General features: G+C 40.0%; 1 protein-coding gene across 1 annotated transcript in view; it reads left to right on the top strand.

The window, feature by feature from the left end:
* Nucleotides 1–15,020, top strand: part of ZNF568 (zinc finger protein 568) — an 89,050-nt gene extending 74,030 nt beyond the window's left edge. The window contains exon 9 of the mRNA XM_055250891.2: nt 14,626–15,020. Within this exon, the coding sequence (XP_055106866.2) occupies nt 14,626–14,903 (278 nt within the window). The 3' untranslated portion in view covers nt 14,904–15,020. The remainder of the gene's footprint in view (nt 1–14,625) is intronic.
* Nucleotides 15,021–18,630: the final 3,610 nt, after the last annotated feature.

Here is an 18,630-nt window from a genome sequence, read left to right as displayed (position 1 = left end):
ATATATTATTTTGATTTCAAATTTGTGTATTTTGGTACTAAATGAGGTTGAGTCGCCCCTCCCCCCACTTTCTTGCTTATTAGCATTCATGTTTTCTCTTTTCTGAAGTACAATTTTATGTCATTTCTAATTTTTCTGTTGATTTTTATATTTCCAGCGTTTTTGTTCCTTTTAATGCTTTGTATGCATTTCTTAAATATTGTGGATTGTCGTCCTTGTCAGTTATATGTGCTGTGCATGCTTTCTTACTTTAACCTTTAAATGATGGTAGAAATTCCCAATTTTAATGCCTTCAAATTTAATGCTATTTTCTTTAATTTATTTACATCTTGTGTATGAAATCTCTCCTAAGAGTAAAGATATTATCCCTATTTTCTATAAATGATATTATTTTGCCTTTAATGTTTAAATCTTCAATTCACTTGGAATTAATTGTAGGGTGTGGCATTTCCATTTGGATAATATCTGAAACATCATTTATTGAAAAGCCCATTGTAAAGGATTAGGCAAACTGCAAGGTCTGAGGGAACAGTCCCTACAAGATGCCATCACTCAGACACCAGCTACAACTTAAGGGGTTCCCATGACCACTCTCACTTCAGACCAACTAGCTACAAATTCAGGTGTTTCCACCACCACCACCACCCTTAGGTGTAATAATTCAGTAGAAAGACTCACAGAACTCAATGAAAGCTGTTCCATTCACAGTCACATTTATAACAGGGAAAGGATACATTGGGTTGTATTACCCTCCCGGTATTGATGTTTGGCAGTACACCCAGAGTATTGTCAACCAGAGAAGCTCACTCAAGCTTCAGTGCCCAGTTTTTACTGAAGCTTCATTACATAGGCATCATTGATTGAATCATTTTCCATGTGCACGAACTCAGTTTCCAGCATCTGTCCTCCCTCCTTGCCTGAAAGTCAAGCTGATATCACACGGCTCAAAGTCCCAAGACTGATTACATGGTAGAGGTAGCTGTGGCCAGCCCCAAGCCCTAGTCATCTCATGAGCATAAACTAACAGACGTAGTCTTAGGGGCCCACCATAAATAACAAAGACATTCCTGTCACTCAGGAAATTCAAAACGTTTAGAAGTTACTTCCCTAGAGCTGGGACAAAGGCTGGACCTCTTTTTGGAGGCCACATTCCTTACTACACAGTCCTCCTTTCTCTGTACTTCAGTGGCAGTTTTGTCATAAATTAAGTTTCCCTATGTATATGTTGGTCTATTCTGGGCTCTCCTTTTAATCTGCCAGTCCATTTGTCTATTTAAACCATACTGCCTAAAGACTGCTTTCTAGTAATGTCTGATATTTGGTAAGTCACATTCCTCTACCATGGTCCTGTTCTCTAGAAAGGTCTTAGCTGTTCCTAGGCTTTGGCGTCATATACATTTTAGAATTGGCTGATCAAGTTCTGTAGAAATCCAGTTGGGATAATGATTTATAATGCATTAAACCTTTGATCAATTTGGGGAAAGTTGACATTTTTATGGTATTGAGTCTTCCTCTGCCTCTAAATAACTATGCTTACTTGAGTCTTGTGGAATTCTTTTCAATAAATATTTTATAATTAGAGTCTTACACATCTTTTGTTAATTTTATTTCTAGGTATTTTTGTATTTTGTGTTTTTCTTAGATGACATTAATTTTAGAACATAGACCGAGTGCTGTGACTCACACCTGTAACCCCAACGCTTAAGGAGACTGAGGCAGGCGAATCACTTAAGCCCAGCAGTTTGAGACCAGCCTGGGCAACATAGTGAGACCCCATCTCTACTATAAATAAAAAATTAGCCACGCATGATGGTGCATGCCTGTAGTCCCAGCTACTTGGTAGGCTGAGGTAGGAGAATCACTCAAGCCCAGGAGGATGAGCCTGCGGTGAGCTATGATTATGCCACTACACTCCAGCCTGGGTGACAGAGCAACACCCAGTCTCAAAAAAAAAAGTAAATAAAATAAAATATAATTTTCTCATTGTTTCTGGTATATAGACTTGCCATTGATTTTTTTTTCTTAAAACTCCCATGACAGATTATTGCAGTTGATTTTGAGATATTGATTTTATATCCCTCCACCTTGCTTAACTGTTATTTATTCTGACATCTTGTAGATTCTTTTGGATGTGGGGTCATCCAACTTGATCATATCATTGATGAATAAAGACACTTTTTAGTTGTAAATAATTGTCTTTGTCTATTAGTATTGATTTCTTTCCTTCTTTTATAACCTTTATTTTAATTCTTATCTTGCTGCGCTGGCTCCATCTCCCAGAACAGTTTTGAATGGTGAATATGGGCACCCTGTCTTATTCACAGTTTTGGATACTTCACTTTTACTTATGTTTGCACTTGTTTTTTTTGTAGGTGTCCTTTATCAGGTTAGGGACATTGCTTTTTATTGCTAATTTGCTCTTGAGTTTTTATCATGAAGGAATATTGCATTTTTAAAATGCCTTTTCTGCATCCATTGAAATGATTGGTCGGGCACGGTGGCTCATGCCTGTAATCCCAGCACTTTGGGAGGCTTAGTCGGGCGGATCACCTGAGGCAGGAGTTTGAGACCAGCCTGGCCAACATGGTGAAACCGTGTCTCTACTAAAAATACAACAACAAAAAATTAGCCGGGCGAGGTGGCAGGTGCCTGTAATCCCAGCTATTTGGGAGGCTAAGGCAGGAGAATTGCTTGAACCTGGGAGGCAGAGGTTGCAGTGAGCCAGGATCGCACCATTGTACTCCAGCCTGGGCAACAAGAGCAAAACTCCATCTCAAAAAGAAAAAGAAAAGAAATGATCCTAAGTGTTTTCTCTTTAATCTGTTAATGTGCCTAATAATTATAATTGATTTCCAGTATCAGGTACACCTTTTATTGGGAAAAACCTACTTAGCCATGATGTGTGATGAATTTTTACATATTACTGGATTCAGTTTGCTAATAACTTGCTTAGAATTTTAAATCTGTGGCATGTGTAAGACTGGCCAGTAATTTCAATTCTTCATAATGTCTTTATACAAGTTACTCTGTCCCAGGAGAACTGTGGCCTTGGCCTGTGAACCAAGATTGTTTTCTACATTTTTAAATCGTTGGGGGAAATGATCAAAAGAATTATATTTTATGACACATGGAAATTATATGAAATTCAAATTTTAGTGTTCATAAATAAAGCTTTATTGGAACATAACCACATTCATCCATTTATATAACATCTCTGGCTGCTTCTGTGCTGCATGGCAGAGTTGAGGAGTTGCAGCAGAGATGGTATGTCCCACAGAGCCTAAAATACTTACTATTTGGCCCTTTACAAAAAAAAGTATGCTGACCTCTGGTCTAGCCTCATAAAATATATCAGTCTTCCTTTTCTTTTTCCCATGGTAGGATCTGGGAGTACTCATGTTATCAATGGTGTGAGCAAGGCCACTCTTTTCAGATTATTTGTTTATTCCCTCTCTTCTAGTCTTCTATGCCATTGACTACCCCCATCCTCCCCCTGCCCATAAGGCAGTTGTGTTAATGTGCATCGTTTCCTTAGTATGTATTCATTCATGCAAAATGTTTTTCTCGTGTTAAGGTCCAGGGTGGTCAGTTTTTCAAAATCTTCCATATATGATTGAGAAGAATGTTATTTGAATTGAGTTCATTGTTCTATATGCAGCCATTAGATCAAGCTTAATAATTTTGGTATCTAAATATTCTGTTTTTACTGACTTTTTGTCTGTTGTATCTGTCAGTTATTTCTAGTGTTTTGTTAAAATCTGCCAGTATGATTAGGGTTTGTCTATTAGAGTTTCTATTTCATTTATGTATATGTGTATGTATATATAATATGTATTTTTTATTTATTAGGTAAGCATAAAGTTATCCTTTTCTAACTTTCATCTTTCTGAATATTTATGTTTTGAATGTGTCTCTAATAACCAGCATAGAGCTGGGCTTTGGTTTTTGACAATTTTGACCAACTTTGTTCTTTTTTTTTTTTTTTTTTTTTTTTTTTTGAGACAGAGTCTCACTCTGTCACCCAGGCTGGAGTGTAGTGGTGCGATCCTGGCTCACTGCAACCTCCACCTCCCGGGTTCAAGCAGTTCTCCTGCCTCAGCCTCCCAAGTAGCTGGGACTACAGGTGCACGCTGGCATGCCCTGCTGATTTTTTTGTATTTTTAGTAGAGACGGTGTTTCACCGTGTTAGCCAGGATGGTCTCGATCTCCTGACCTCGTGATCCGCCCACCTCGGCCTCCCAAATGCTGGGATTACAGGTGTGAGCCACCGTGCCCGGCAACCAACTTTGTTCTTTAACAAGAGTATTTAGTCTATTTACAGTGCTTGTAATTACTGATATAATTGAAGGTATCATTTTTGTGCTTTTTATTCTACCTTTCTGTATTTCATTGTCTTCATTTCATTTTCCCTTCTGTGAGTTTGAAAGTTATAAGCTATTTGTGTTTATTTAGTGGTTACCTTGGAAATTTTAATATACTTTCTTAACTTACTAGTGTCTAAAACTAAAACATATTATTATGTTCTTGGTAAATAAGGAAGTAGGATACATTCTAACTAATCAAACAACTTACATTATTGTCAGGTATTTTTCTTCTCTCTTTTTTTAAACCATAAGAAATTTTTATTTTATGTATTGAGTGTTAGCTTAGATTACCCATGTATTTACCACTTTCTTGGTTCACCATTCTTTCTTACATGTCAAGGTCTCCATCTGGGATCACTTTCCTTTAGATGGAATTAAATAGTAAATTTCTCTCTGATTTTGGTGTATTTTTTTTTAATACCTTTATTTGCCCTCATTTGTGAAAGATATTTTACCCTCACACTGGGACATTCCGCTGTCTTCTGGTTTACATTTTTGTTATTAAATAGTCATCTGTCAATCAGACTTTTTTTTTTCTGTAGATAATCTATCTTTAATCCCAAATTGCTTTTCACGTATTCTCTTTGTATTTAGTGCTCTGCAGTTTTGGTGTGATTGTCTAGGCGTGGATTTATTTTTATTTATTCCGTTTATAAGACTTATTGGGCTTCCTGAATCTGAATAATGCCTTTGCCAATTCTGAAAATTTCTTAGCTGTCCTGTCTTCCAATACTGCCATTTTCTTAATTCTTTCTCTTTTCTCCTTCTAGAACTTCAGTTAAATATCTATTAAGCCATCTCACGTTATCTTCTTCATCTCTCTTCTGTACATCGGCTCATTTGTCTTTTTTAATTGCATTCTGCATAATCTCTTTTTATACCTTTGAGTCCAGTAATTTTCCTCTTCAGAGAGATTTATTGCAGCCATTGTATGATTTAAGTATGTTTTTGTTTTATGTTTTTATTTCTTTTCCTTTTTTTGAAATCTACTGTCATCTTTGTGAAGTTTTCTTATTACATTGCCTCCATTTTAAAAACATGCAATATGCTTGTTTTATAATTTTTGGCATTATCTATATAATATATGAATCTTTTACAGAGGTGATTCCTCCTGCCTCTCAACATTTTATTAGGGAAATTTTCAGACATAATGAAAAGTCGAAACAATTTCATGACTGATTTTCCTGACTCTTTGTTCATGGAATTATGCCTCTTTGCATGTTTTTTGTTTTTTTGTTTGTTTATTTGTTTGTTTATTTTGTTTTGTTTTTGAGACACAGTCCCACTGTGTCACCCAGGCTGGAGTGCAGTAATGCGATCTTGGGTCACTGCAGCCTCCACCTCCCAGGTTCAAGCGATTCTTGTTTCTCAGCCTCCCAAGTAGCTGGGACTATGGGTGCACGCCACCACGCCCGGCTAATTTTTGCATTTTAAGTAGAGTTGAGGTTTCCCCAGATTGGCCAGGCTGGTCTCGAACCCCTGACCTCAAGTGATCCGTGCACTTTGGCCTCCCAAAGTGCTGGGATTACAGGCATGAGCCACCACACCTGGCCATTTTTTTTAAAATTTGATGTTTTGTTTAGGCAAAATTCACATAATATATAGTTAACCATTTTAAAGTGCATAGTTCAGTGACATTTCTTTCATTCACAATGTTGTGATGCTTTGTTTTTGACTCATAGGTTATTTTCCTTTGAATTCTACCCATAGATTCTTGAGGCCTCTGTAACTGCAGATTTGAGTAAATGACTTCCCTTCTCCAAGCTAAAGTTTCCTTTCAGTTAGGATTCATGACCTTCTCATGAGGATTAATATATGTAAGGCACCAGGAACTTAAGTGCTTAAAGTACAATGATTGTCCTTGAGATGCAGTGTGCATTACACTATCAGCAGTAAGGTTAGGGGTAGTAGCAGGAGAGAATGTCAGGCAGGAAAGCCATGGGTAATCTCGGTTTGGAACCAGGATGTACTGGCCATGAGGATTCCTGGAACTGTGGTTTCATGCATTGTGTATCTGGGTAATTGAGCCCTGCTGAGGCTGCTAAGGGCCTGCTGATCCTGTGGGTTGTCTGGCTCCGTGCTGGTGATTCTGGAGAGTCTTTGCAGAATGAGGTTTTAGTTTTAGTTCCGAAGGTCCCAGTTCTGGGATATAGGAACAAAGCCCAGGAAGTGGCTGGTGCATAGAATACCAGAATTTATTCCTCTATCTCTATTAGGCTTGAGGGAGGCTGGAACCCTCTGTTGTAGAAATCTTTGTCCAGAGCTGGGCCTGCCCAGGTATCCTGTGCTCCTGGGCCTTGAGGGCTCCCGCAGATCTCTGGAGTGCCTTCCATGGCTGAGGGTCTCAGTGATATCCAGGTTATACAAAAGGGAGCCCAGGCCCTGGGCTCTGATCAGCTCCTGACAGTGGGGAAGTTGTTTCTTCTGAATCTGTTATTCTACAATTGGATTCCCTGGGATTCAAGAAAGACAAAGGTTTGTTCATTCTTTCTCAAATCTCAGAGAGAAAAAAAAACAGACTCTGTGTGTGTGTGTGTGTGTGTGTGTGTGTTGGGGTACCAAAAGCAGGGATGGGGTGAAGGGATTAATTCTCAGGCCTTTGGGGACCTTGAGGTCAGTCTGATGAATTTTGTCAACAAAATTCTCTTATCCAAAAATATCAATCAAATCCCCATGACTTGCTTTTTCTTCCTCTTTTGCTTTCTCAGGCTTTCTCTAGGAGAAACCTAGGGTATAAATTTTGTAGTTTTAAAAGCTATTATCTGCGTGTTAGTATGTCTCCTCTCCTTCATTGAATGCATTCTTTCATTTTTAAATTTTTTTTTTTATTTTTGTAGAGATGGGGTCCTGCTATGTTGCCCAGGCTGGTCTTAAACTCCTGGACTCAAGCGATCCTCCCACCTCCACCTCCCAAAGTGCTAGGATCACAGGCGTGAGCCATCACACTTGGCCTGAATGCTTTCTTTTCTATTTTTTATTTTAATTAACAATGTATTTGTCCCTTCTCGCATTGCTATAAAGAAATACCTGAGACTGGAGATTTTATAAAGAAAAAAGGTTTAATTGGCTCACAGCTCCAGCTCCACAGGTTGTTCAGGAAGCATGATGCTGGCATCTGCTCAGCGTCCAGGGGTGCTCAGGAAACTTACCATCATGGTGGAAGGCAAAGGAGAAGCCAGCACTTCACCTGGCCAGAGCAGAAGGAAGCAGGGAAGGTGCTGGACACTTAAACAGCCAGATCTCATCAGAAGTTACTATCATGAGAACAGCAACAAGGGGATGGTGCTAAGCCATTCATGAAGTATTCACCTCCATGTTCCAATCACCTCCCACCAGGCCCTACCTCCAACATTAGGGATTAGAAATCCACATGAGACTTGAGTGGGGACACAGATCCAAACCATATCCAACACATTGTAATCCTAGCACTTTGGGGTCATATTTATGGGGTACAATTTGATGTTTCAATACATATCTATGTTGTATAATGAGCCAGTCAGGGTAGTTAGTATATCTATCACCTCATGTATTTATCATTTCTTTGTGGTAAGAACATTAAAAAGCCTCTCTTCTAGCTATTTTGTAATATACAATATTTTATTGTTAAACCATAGTCACCCTACTGTGCAATAGAGCACCAGAATTTATTCCTCCTGATTGTAACTTTGTACCCACTGACTGACCTCTCCCCTTTTGTACCCACCCCGTCTCTGGTAACTACTGTTCTGCTCTCTGCTTCTGAATGCCTTCTTTTTGCTTTAGAAGATTTGAACAGATTGAACAGATTTCTTTTTCCTAAAACTTCTTGCCTTCCCCAGGGACTTGTTCCCCAGTCCTTCCCATTCCAGTCAGTAATGCTACCAAAGACTGCTATCTCTTTTATTGACTGATTGATTGAGATGGAGTCTCTCTCTGTTGCCCAGGCTAGAGTGCAGTGGCATGATCTTGGCTCACTGCAACCTCTGCCTCCCAGGTTCAAGTGATCCTCCTGCCTCAGCCCCCCTAGTAGCTGGGATTACAGGCACGTGCCACCACGCCCGGCCAATTTTTGTATTTTTAGTAGAGACAGGGTTTCATCATGTTGACTAGGCTGGTCTGAAACTCCTGACCTCAGGTGATCCACCCACCTCGGCCTCTCAAAATGCTGGGATTTACAGGTGTGAGCCACCGTGCCTGGCCAAGGCTGCTGTCTCTTAAGGGCCCCTCTGTTCTCCAAGAAGTGTTTAGGTATTTATCAGCAAACCTCTTAGCATTTATAAGTTTTTTTGAGACAACGTCTTGCTCGGTCACCCAGGATGGAGTGCAGTGGCACAATCATGGATCACTTCAGCCTCAACCTCCGGGGCTCAAAGAGCTCCTCCTGCCTCAGCCTCCCAAGTAGCTGGGACTGCAGGTACATGCCACCTTGTCCGGCTAATTTTTGGATTTTTTTGTAGAAACAGGATCTCACTGTGTTGGTCTTGAACTCCTGGGCTCAAGCAATCCTCCCACCTTGGCCTCCCAAAGTGTTGGGATTACAAGAGTGAGCCACTATACCAGGATTAGCATTTTTTAGATGGCATATTCTTCCACCGAGAGTACTGATGGAGTAGGAAAACCAATCCTTGCTGGAAATTTTCATACCTTCCTTCTTGGAGCTGTGATTTGATGAAGTGGAAATGAATGGTTAAGTGGAATCACATATTGCAAACTTGAGTTTTCTAATTAGACAAGAAAGGAATCGATGTTGATTTATTGTGTTGCAGGCTCAGTATCAGTCAGTATCTCTAGCTGTCTGAGGATTTTAGGACTGGGGATATCCTGAGATATGTAGATTGTATGGAGTTACAGTATATTCCCAAGGAGTCTGTGCCAGATGGATAAAGTGTGTCCATTTTGAACTTGTGTAGTATGTGTGCACCTCGTGTGACATAATTTTGAGTCTGGATCTTTCTCCATCAGTTCTGGTAGCTAAGGAACAAGGAGAGTATGGCTGGGGACATTTGTGGTAACACTAACAATTTAGCCAGATGTATAAATTGTTGAGAAATGACCAGGCACGGTGGCTTATGCCTGTAATCCCAGCACTTTGGGAGGCCAAGGCGGGTAGATCACTTGAGGCCAGGAGTTCAAGACCAGCCTGGCCATCATGGTGAAACTCTGTCTTTACTAAAAATACAAAAATTAGCCAGATGTGGTGGCCTATGCCTGTGGTCCCAGCTGCTCAGGAGGCTGAGGCAGGAGAATCGCTTGAACCTGGGAGACAGAGGTAGCAGTGAGCCGAGATTGCACCACTGCACTCCAGCCTGGGTGACAAAGCGAGACTCCATCTCAAAAAAAAAAAAAGAAAGTAAAGGATATTTCAGCTCCATTTACCAGGCTCTCTTGCTCACCTCCAATAATACCTCCCCCCTCATTTCAGAGAGGAAGTGCCCTCTTTCTTCCCCTGTGACAACCATTTTACTTGCATTTTGGGTCCAGTTTTGTCCTGACTTTTTAAAACAGTTTTATTGAGATATCATAAAATTCATCCATTTAAAGTTCAGTAATTTTTATTCAGTTTGCAGCCATCACAACAGTCTAATTGTAGAACATTTGTATCACTCAAAATGAAACGCCATACCCATTAGCAGTCACTCCCCAAACCCAGCCCTAAGCAACTACTGATCACTTTCTGTCTATATAGATGTGCCTGTTCTGGACATTTTATATTAATGATATCACACAACATATAATTTATGACTGGCTTTTTTCACTTACCAGAATGTTTTCAAAGTTCATCCATAGTGTAACATATACCAGTGCCTCATTCTTTTATATTGCCAAATAGTATTCCATGGTATAGATATTACCATTCTGTTCATTCATCAGTTGGTAGACATTTGGGTTGTTTCTACTTTTAGGCTATTATGTATGACTAAAGCTGCTATGAACATTTGTATAAAGGTTCTCTTCTTTTCTTAGTTTGTTGAGTATTTCTGTCATGAAAGGATTTTAGAATACTTTTTTTCCATTACTTCTTCTGCATCTATTAAGACATCTGTAGTTTATGTCCTTTGTTGTATTAATATATTTGATTACATTGATAACTTTTGGATGTTGAACCAACCTTGCATTTGTAGGATAAATTTTACCTGGATGTGGTATATAATCCTTTCTCTATGCTGTTGGATCTGGTTTGGTCTTTTTTTGTTGAAGATATTGGTCTGTAGTTTTCTTGTGATATCTTTGCTTTGTCTGGTTGTTTTCGGGTAATACAGGCCTCAGAATTAGATAATGTTTCTTCGTCTTCTGTCTTTTTGAAGTGTTCATGAAGGATTTATATTAAGTTTTCTTTAATGTTGGGTAAGTGAGGCCATTTGCTCCTGGGCTTTTCTTTATGGGAAGATTTTTTTGCTCTAATTCAGTCTCTTTATTTGGTATAGGTCTGTTCAGGTGTTCTATTTCCTCTTGAGTCAATTTTGGTAGTTTTGGGTCTTTTTAAGAATTTGTCCATTTTGTCTAAGTTATCTAACTTATTGGCATATAGTTATTCATAGGGGTTCCTTATAACCCTTTTTATTTCTATAAGGTCAGTAGTGATATCTCCTATTTCATTCCTGATGTTAGTATTTTGAGACTTCTCTCTTTTTTTGTTGGTCAATCTAGCCAAAGATTTGCCAATTCTGTTGATCTTTTCCAAAGACCAACTTTTGGTCTCACTGATTTTCTCTGTTGTTTTTCTATTCTCTATTTTGTTCATTGCTGCTGTGATCTTTTATTATTTCCCTCCTTCTGGAAACTTTATGTTTTTGTTTATTCTTTATTATCTGGTTCCTTAAGACACACAGTTAGACTGTTGATTTGAGATATCTCTGCTTTTTTTTCTTCTTTTTTTAATATAGGTGTTTTTAGCTGTAAATTTCCCTTTAAGCCCTGCTTTAGCTGCATTTCATAAGTTTTGGTATATTGACTTTTCATTTATCTCAAAATATTTTTTAATTTTCCTCATGATTTCTTTAACACATTGGTTATTTAGGAGTATGTTTTTAATTTTCACATGTTTGTGAATTTCCCAAATTTCCTTCTGCTGTTGATATCTAAGTTCATTCCATTGTAGTTGCAAAACATATTTTGTGTGATTTCAATCCTCTTACATTTATTGAGGGCTGTTTTATGGCTTAATATATGGTCTAACCTGAAAAATGTTCCATACTTGCTTGAGAAAAATGTGTATTCTCCTGTTGCTGAGTGGAGTATTCTCCAAATGTTTTCTTAGGTTTAATTGGTTTATAGTGTTTTTCAAGCCTTCTGTTTCCTTGTTGATCTTCTGCCTAGCTATTCTATCCATTATTGAAAGTAAAATATTGAAGTCTTCAATTTGTTCAGTTGTCTATGGCTCTCTTTAATTCTCGTGTTACATATTTTGGGCCTGTGTTATTAGGTGTATATGTACTTACAACTGTTACAGTTTTCTGACTATCATTATATCCTCTTATCATTATAAAATATCCTTTTTCCTGATTTGTGTGTTGTTGTTTTTTTTTTTCTGAGACGGAGTCTAGCGTTGTCGCCCAGGCTGGTGTGCAGTAGCACAATCTCTGCTCAATGCAACCTCCACCTCCCAGGTTGAAGTGATTCTTCTGCCTCAGCCTCCCGAATAGCTAGGATTACAGGTGCCCACCACCACACCCAGCTAATTTTTGTTTCACTGTGTTGGCCAGGCTGGTCTTGAACTCCTGACCTCGAGATCTGCCCGCCTCAGCCTCCCAAAGTTCTGGGATTACAAGCGTGACCCACCGCGCCCGACCAAAATATCCTTTTTTCTCACTGGTTACAATTTTTGTCTTAAAGTTTATTTCGTCTGGTATTAGTAATGCTATTTTACCTCATTTTTGGTTACTCTTTGCATGGTATATCTTTTTCCATTTTTTCATTTCAACTATTTGTGTCCTTGAATCTAAAGTTTGTCTTGGGGGCTGGGCATGGTGACTCACACCTGTAATCCCAGCACTTTGGGAGGCCGAGGTGAGCAGATCAATTGAGGTCAGGTGTTTGAGACCAGTCTGGCCAACATGGCGAAACCCTGTATCTATTAAAAATACAAAAAATTAGCTGAGCATGGTGGCCCATGCCTGTAGTCACAGCTACTCAGGAGGCCGAGGCATGAGAATCGCTTGAACCCAGTGGGTGGAGGTTGCAATGAGCTGAGATCACATCATTGCACTCCAACCTGGGTGACAGAGTGAGACTGTCTCAAAAACAAACAAACAAACAAGCAAGCAAAAAACAGTGTGTCTCTGCTAGATTGCATATACTTGGATCACTTTTTTTTAATCCATCCTGCCAACCTCTTCTTGTAGTGTTTAACAAACTCTATAGTGTTTAATATGTTTACATTTAATACACTGATGGGGTAGGATTTACAATTGGTATTGTGGTATTTGTTTTCTATTTGTGTTGTTATTGTTTTATTCCTCTATTCTTCCATTACTACCTTCTGTTATATTACCTGAATATTTTCTAGAGTACCATTTTTGTTCCTATATTGTTTCGTATACAGTAGTCTTTGAAATTATTGTCTTAGTGGTTGCCTTCAAGATTATAATTAGCATTTCAACTTAAAACAATCTAGTTTGGATTAACACTAGCTTAACTTTAATCTTATATAAACACTTTGCTCCAAAATACTTCTGTTCCCACCTCCCTTCTTTGTACTATTATTGTCATACAAATTACATATTTATACTTTATAAGCCAATATTGGCAGAATAATAACCCCCTCAAAGATGTCTATATCCAAATCTCTGAGACTTGTGAACGTGTTACTCTTACATGGTAAGGGGGAATTCAGGTTGCAAATCTGCTCAACTTCAGTTAGGGAGAGGATCTTAGGTTATCCAAGTGGGCCCAGTGTAATCACAAGGGTCTTTAAAAGTATCAGAGATGTGGCTGGGTGCAGTGGCTCACACCTGTAATCCCAACACTTTGGGAGGCTAAGGTGGGCAGATCGCTTTGCTCCTCGTTTTCTCATTTTTCACTTCCCTTTTTTTTTTTGTAATTGCAGTGTAAAGAATTGTTTATTAACTATTTTTAGTTCGTCATTTCTACTTCAGGATTTTTCTTTGTCTTGCAATGTGAAAATACCTCCTATTTTCTTTCTTGTTATTTTGCAGATTGGGAGTTGGGAAGAGAAACCAAGAATTTATCTCCAAAGGAAAACATTTATGAAATTAGATCACCGCAACAAGAGAAGGCCAGAGTTATCAGAGAAATCAGATGCCAGGTGGAGAGACAACAGGGTCATCAGGAGGGACATTTCAGACAAGCTGTAATACCATTTACTTCCATGCAGTGCACAGCCCATAGAGAATATCAGTGGCTTCATACTGGAGAGAAATCCTGTGAATGCGGGAAATGTAAGAATGCTTTCAGGTGCCAGTCATGTCCTATTCAACATGAAATAATTCATAATAAGGAAAAAGAACCTGAATGTGGAGAATGTAGGAAAATCTTTAATAGTGGATCAGACTTGATTAAGCATCAGAGGCTTCATGAAAGCAAAAAACATAGTGAAAATAACAAATGTGCCTTTAATCATGATTCTGGAATTACTCAACCTCGGAGCATTAATACTGGAGAGAAACCTCATAAATGTAAGGAATGTGGGAAAGCTTTTCATTCCAGCTCACAACTTAGTCGGCATCAGAGGATGCATCTCGGCGAGAAACCCTATAAGTGTAGGGAGTGTGGGAAAAAGCCTTTCTATCCACCGCACAGCTTAATCTACATCAGAGGATCCATACTGATGAGAAATACTATGAATATAAGGAGTGTGGGAAGGCCTTTACCCATCCCTCACACCTTTTTCGACATCAAAGAATCCATACTGGTGAGAAACCCCATAAATGTAAGGAATGTGGGAAGGCTTTTCGTTATGACACACAACTGAGCCTTCATCAGATAATCCATACTGGTGAAAGACGCTATGAATGCAAGGAGTGTGGGAAGGTGTACAGTTGTGCCTCACAGCTGAGTCTACATCAAAGAATTCATACTGGTGAAAAACCTCATGAATGTAAAGAATGTGGGAAAGCCTTTTTCTCTGATTCACATCTTATTCGACATCAGAGTGTCCATACTGGGGAGAAACCCTGTAAGTGTAAGGAATGTGGGAAGTCCTTTCATCGTGGCTCAGAACTTACCTGACATCAGAGAGCTCACACTGGTGAGAAACCCTATGAGTGTAAGGAATGTGGAAAGGCCTTTACTTGTAGCACAGAACTTGTTCGACATCAAAAAGTTCACACTGGGGAGAGACCCCATAAGTGTAAGGAATGTGGGAAGGCTTTCATTCGAAGGTCAGAACTCACTCATCATGAGAGAAGTCACACTGGTGAGAAACCCTACGAGTGTAAGGAGTGTGGGAAGGCCTTTCGTCGTGGCTCAGAACTTAGTCGACACCGGAAAATTCATACTGGTGAGAAACCATATGAATGTCAGCAGTGTGGAAAGGCCTTTATTCGGGCCTCACACCTTAGTCAACATCAAAGAATTCATTCAGGACAGAGGAGTGAATGAAGAAATGAGGGATGGCTCAGAATTTGATTGACATGAGAAAGTTCATATTGATTTGGAAAAAAAAAACCTATGATTCTAAGTGTGAGACACCTTATAAATGTTAGGAATTAGCAGGGATTTATTTGTGTTTCAGAATTTATTACACATCATGATACAACTGGTGAAAAATTGAAGAACTCTATGAATGTAAAGAAAGTAGCGAGGCCTTTTTGGTGGCTCAGAACCAAGTCAACCTCAGGGAATTCATAATGGGGGAGAGGAGGGCAGTGAATGTGCTGAGAGGAGTTAATCATTCAGACCTTTATCAGCAGCAGAGTCATTTGCCCTTGGGGAAATCAGATGATTCAAAATATAAATGCAGGCCTGGCCCAGTGGCTCTCGCCTGTAATCCCAGAACTTTGGGAGGCTGAGGTGGGTGGATCACAAGGTCAGGAGATAGAGACCATCCTGGCCAACATGGTGAAACCCCATTTGTACTAAAATGCAAAAAATTAGCCGGGCATGGTGGCGCGCGTCTGTAATCCCAGCTACTTGGGAGGCTGAGGCAGGGAAATCACTTGAACCCGGGAGGCAGAGGTTGCAGTGAGCTAAGATCGATCCACTGCATTCCAGCCTGGCGACAGAGCAAGACTCCATCTCAAAAAATAATAATAATTATTATTATTATACACACACACACACACACACCCACACACCGGGCGCAGTGGCTCACACCTGTAATCCCAGAACTTTGAGAGGCCGAGGTGAGTGGATTGCTTGAGTCCTGGAGTTTGAGACCTACATGGGTAACATGGTGAAACACCATCTCTACAAAAAATATTAAAAAAATTAGCCAGGCTTGGTGGTGCATGCCTGTAATCCCAGCTACTTGGGAGGCTGAGGCAGGAGGATTGCTTAAGCCCAGGAGACAGAGGTTGTGGTGAGCCAAGATCATGCCATTGCACAGCAGCCTGGGTGACAGAGCAAGACTCTTGTCTCAAAAAAAAAAAAAAAAAAAAGGGCGGGGACGGTGGCTCACACCTGTAATCACAGCACTTTGGGAAGCTGAGGCAGATGGATCACTTGAGGCCAGGACTTTGAGACCAGCTTGACCAACATGGTGAAACCCTGTCTCTACTAAAAATACAAAATTAGCCAGGTGCGGTGGCACACAGCTGTAATACCAGCAACTTGGGAGGCTGAGGCATGAGAATCTCTTGAACCCAGGAGGCGGAGGTTGCAGTGAGCTGAGATCATGCCATTGCACTCCAGCCTGGGCAACAAGAGTGAAACTCCATCTCAAAAAAAAAAAAAAAAATGTAAATGCCTTATATATGGGACACCAATTTGCTTTAGCTAACTAAGTATTCATCTGACAATACTTGAGGAAGGCTAGAGAAGTATTTAAAATGTGGCAGATTCTTTCATCCCACATAAATCTTGTTAAATATTTGTGAGCTAATTCTCTAACTGGAGCTGAATCAATGTGGGAAAGAATTTAACCAATGTTTACTTTTTACTCACCCTTATCATTATTACTCATTTCTTTTAGGGTGAATTTATTAACTACATCTACATTTTCTCATTTATAAATTAGTACTGTTAGCACCATATTTCTTAGCTGCATTGTGGGGGTTGAATACATTTATATTATTTAAAGCAGTGTCTGTCTAGTATTGAAAGTGTGCTAAATGAAGGCGTTTATTGTTTTTCCTTGTTATTTTCTTAATCGTGCATTATTAGACATGAGAGGAAGGACTTATATTTGCAGTGACTATAGGAACATATTGCATCATCTCTTTTTCTTTATTGAAGGTTAGGTAATTCCTTCTGGAGAAAAATTTAATACTGTGAAGGCTTTATTTATAGCTCACCCTTTTGCCTTACTAGGCAAATAATGTAAAGAAACCCAGTAGAATAAAAGTGCGTTGCTGTGAAGTCAGGCAGAAGATTTAGATGATTTATTAAAACTTTTCAAAAGGCTGGGCACAGTGGCTCAAGCCTGTAATCCCAGCAATTTAGGAGGCCAAGGCGGGCAGATCACTTGAGGCCAGGAGTTTGAGACCAGCCTGGCCAACGTGGTGAAACCCCATCTCTACTAAAAATACAAAAAATAAGCCAGGCACGATGGCGTGCATCTGTAGTCCCAGCTATTTGGAAGGCTGAGGCAGGAGAATCACTTGAACCCAAGAGGCGGAGGTTGCAGAATTAAAAAATAATACAGCCCTAGCCAAAATTTATTTCTCCACTAGAAAATTTTAAAGCTACCTGTATAATTTTTATATTAAAAAGGATATTGGCCTGGTGTGGTGGCTCATGCCTGTATTCCCAGCACTTTGGGAGGCCAAGGCCGGTGGATCACGAGGTCAGGAGATCAAGACCATCCTTGCCAACATGGTGAAACCCCATCTTTACTAAAAATACAAAACTTAGCTGGGCATGGTGGCTCACGGCTGTAGTCCCAGTACTCAGGAGGCTGAGGCAGGAGAATCACTTGAACCCGGAGCGGGAGGTTGTAGTGAGCCGAGATCGCACCACCACCCTCCATCCTAGGCGACAGAGTGAGACTCCGTCTCGGCTGGGCGCGATGGCTCACGCCTGTGATCCCAGCACTTTGGGAAGCCGAGGTGGGCGGATCATGAGGTCAGGAGATTGAGACCATCCTGGCTAACACGGTGAAACTTCATCTCCACTAAAAATACAAAAAATTAGCCAGGCCTGTGGTGGGCGACTGTAATCCCAGCTACTCGGGAGGCTGAGGAAGGAGAATCGCCTGAACCGGGGAGGCGGAGGTTGCAGTGAGCCAAGATCGTGCCACTGCACTCCAGCCTGGGCAACAGAGCAAGACTCCGTCTCAAAAAAAAAAAAAAAAAAAAAGATGTCAAGGCAGGCCTTATTAGGAATGAATGACAAAGGCAACACTACATATGGAAATTTATAGGGTGTGAACAAAGCTATACTCTCAGGAAAATTTTAATATGTATAGAAAACAGGGCCATTTAAGGACTAGGATTCATTCCGACTTCATCCTGTGTGCTCCCTGTTCCTAGCAGGTTCTCAGTAAATATTTGATCATAGGAATGTGTGAATGATCCAAGGAGTGAGAGAGTGAATGAATAAGCATTCAACCCTTGGATGTAGAAAAGCTCTAGGAAAATTAATGGAAGGCAAAAACAAAACAAGACTTTGAAATGAAAAGCATTGCACCCTATGAAGAAGAAACTCAAGCATAGTTGCCTATTCATTGGTGTTAACATTCTCCTTTTGGCAGGATTGCCTGCTGCTCTCCTGAGTCTGTAAATGCCAGATATTTGATCTCCTAGCTTGCCCTGCATCTGGTCACACATATAATAGCCCTGGATACAGATGATCTGTGCAAAAGTCTGCAAATGGGCTTCAGGTAAATTTTGTTTCCTAACAAAATGGGAGAAAATGGTCTTCTTAAATACAAGATGCATGTCTGTATGTCAGCGTGATACCTGGAATTGTGGCCATTTTGCAAGCAGAGAATCAAGAGTCTGAGACTGGCATGGAATAGGTTGGAGTTATGTGTGTCCTTGACATTGTTTTTTTGTTTTGTTTTGTTTTCTTTTTTTTAGACAGTCTTACTCTGTCACCCAGGCTGTTTTGCAGTGATGGGATCTCAGCTCACTGCAACTCCACCTCCCGGGTTCAAGCGATTCTCCTGCCTCAGCCTCCCGAATAACTGGGACTACAGGCGTGTGCCACCATGCCCAGCTAATTTTTA

Source organism: Symphalangus syndactylus, chromosome 17, assembly GCF_028878055.3.
Source record: "Symphalangus syndactylus isolate Jambi chromosome 17, NHGRI_mSymSyn1-v2.1_pri, whole genome shotgun sequence".
In the NCBI taxonomy this organism is placed as follows: domain Eukaryota; kingdom Metazoa; phylum Chordata; class Mammalia; order Primates; family Hylobatidae; genus Symphalangus; species Symphalangus syndactylus.
Note: the sequence above shows the minus strand (reverse complement) of the source record. Positions and strands in the feature narration are given on the sequence as shown.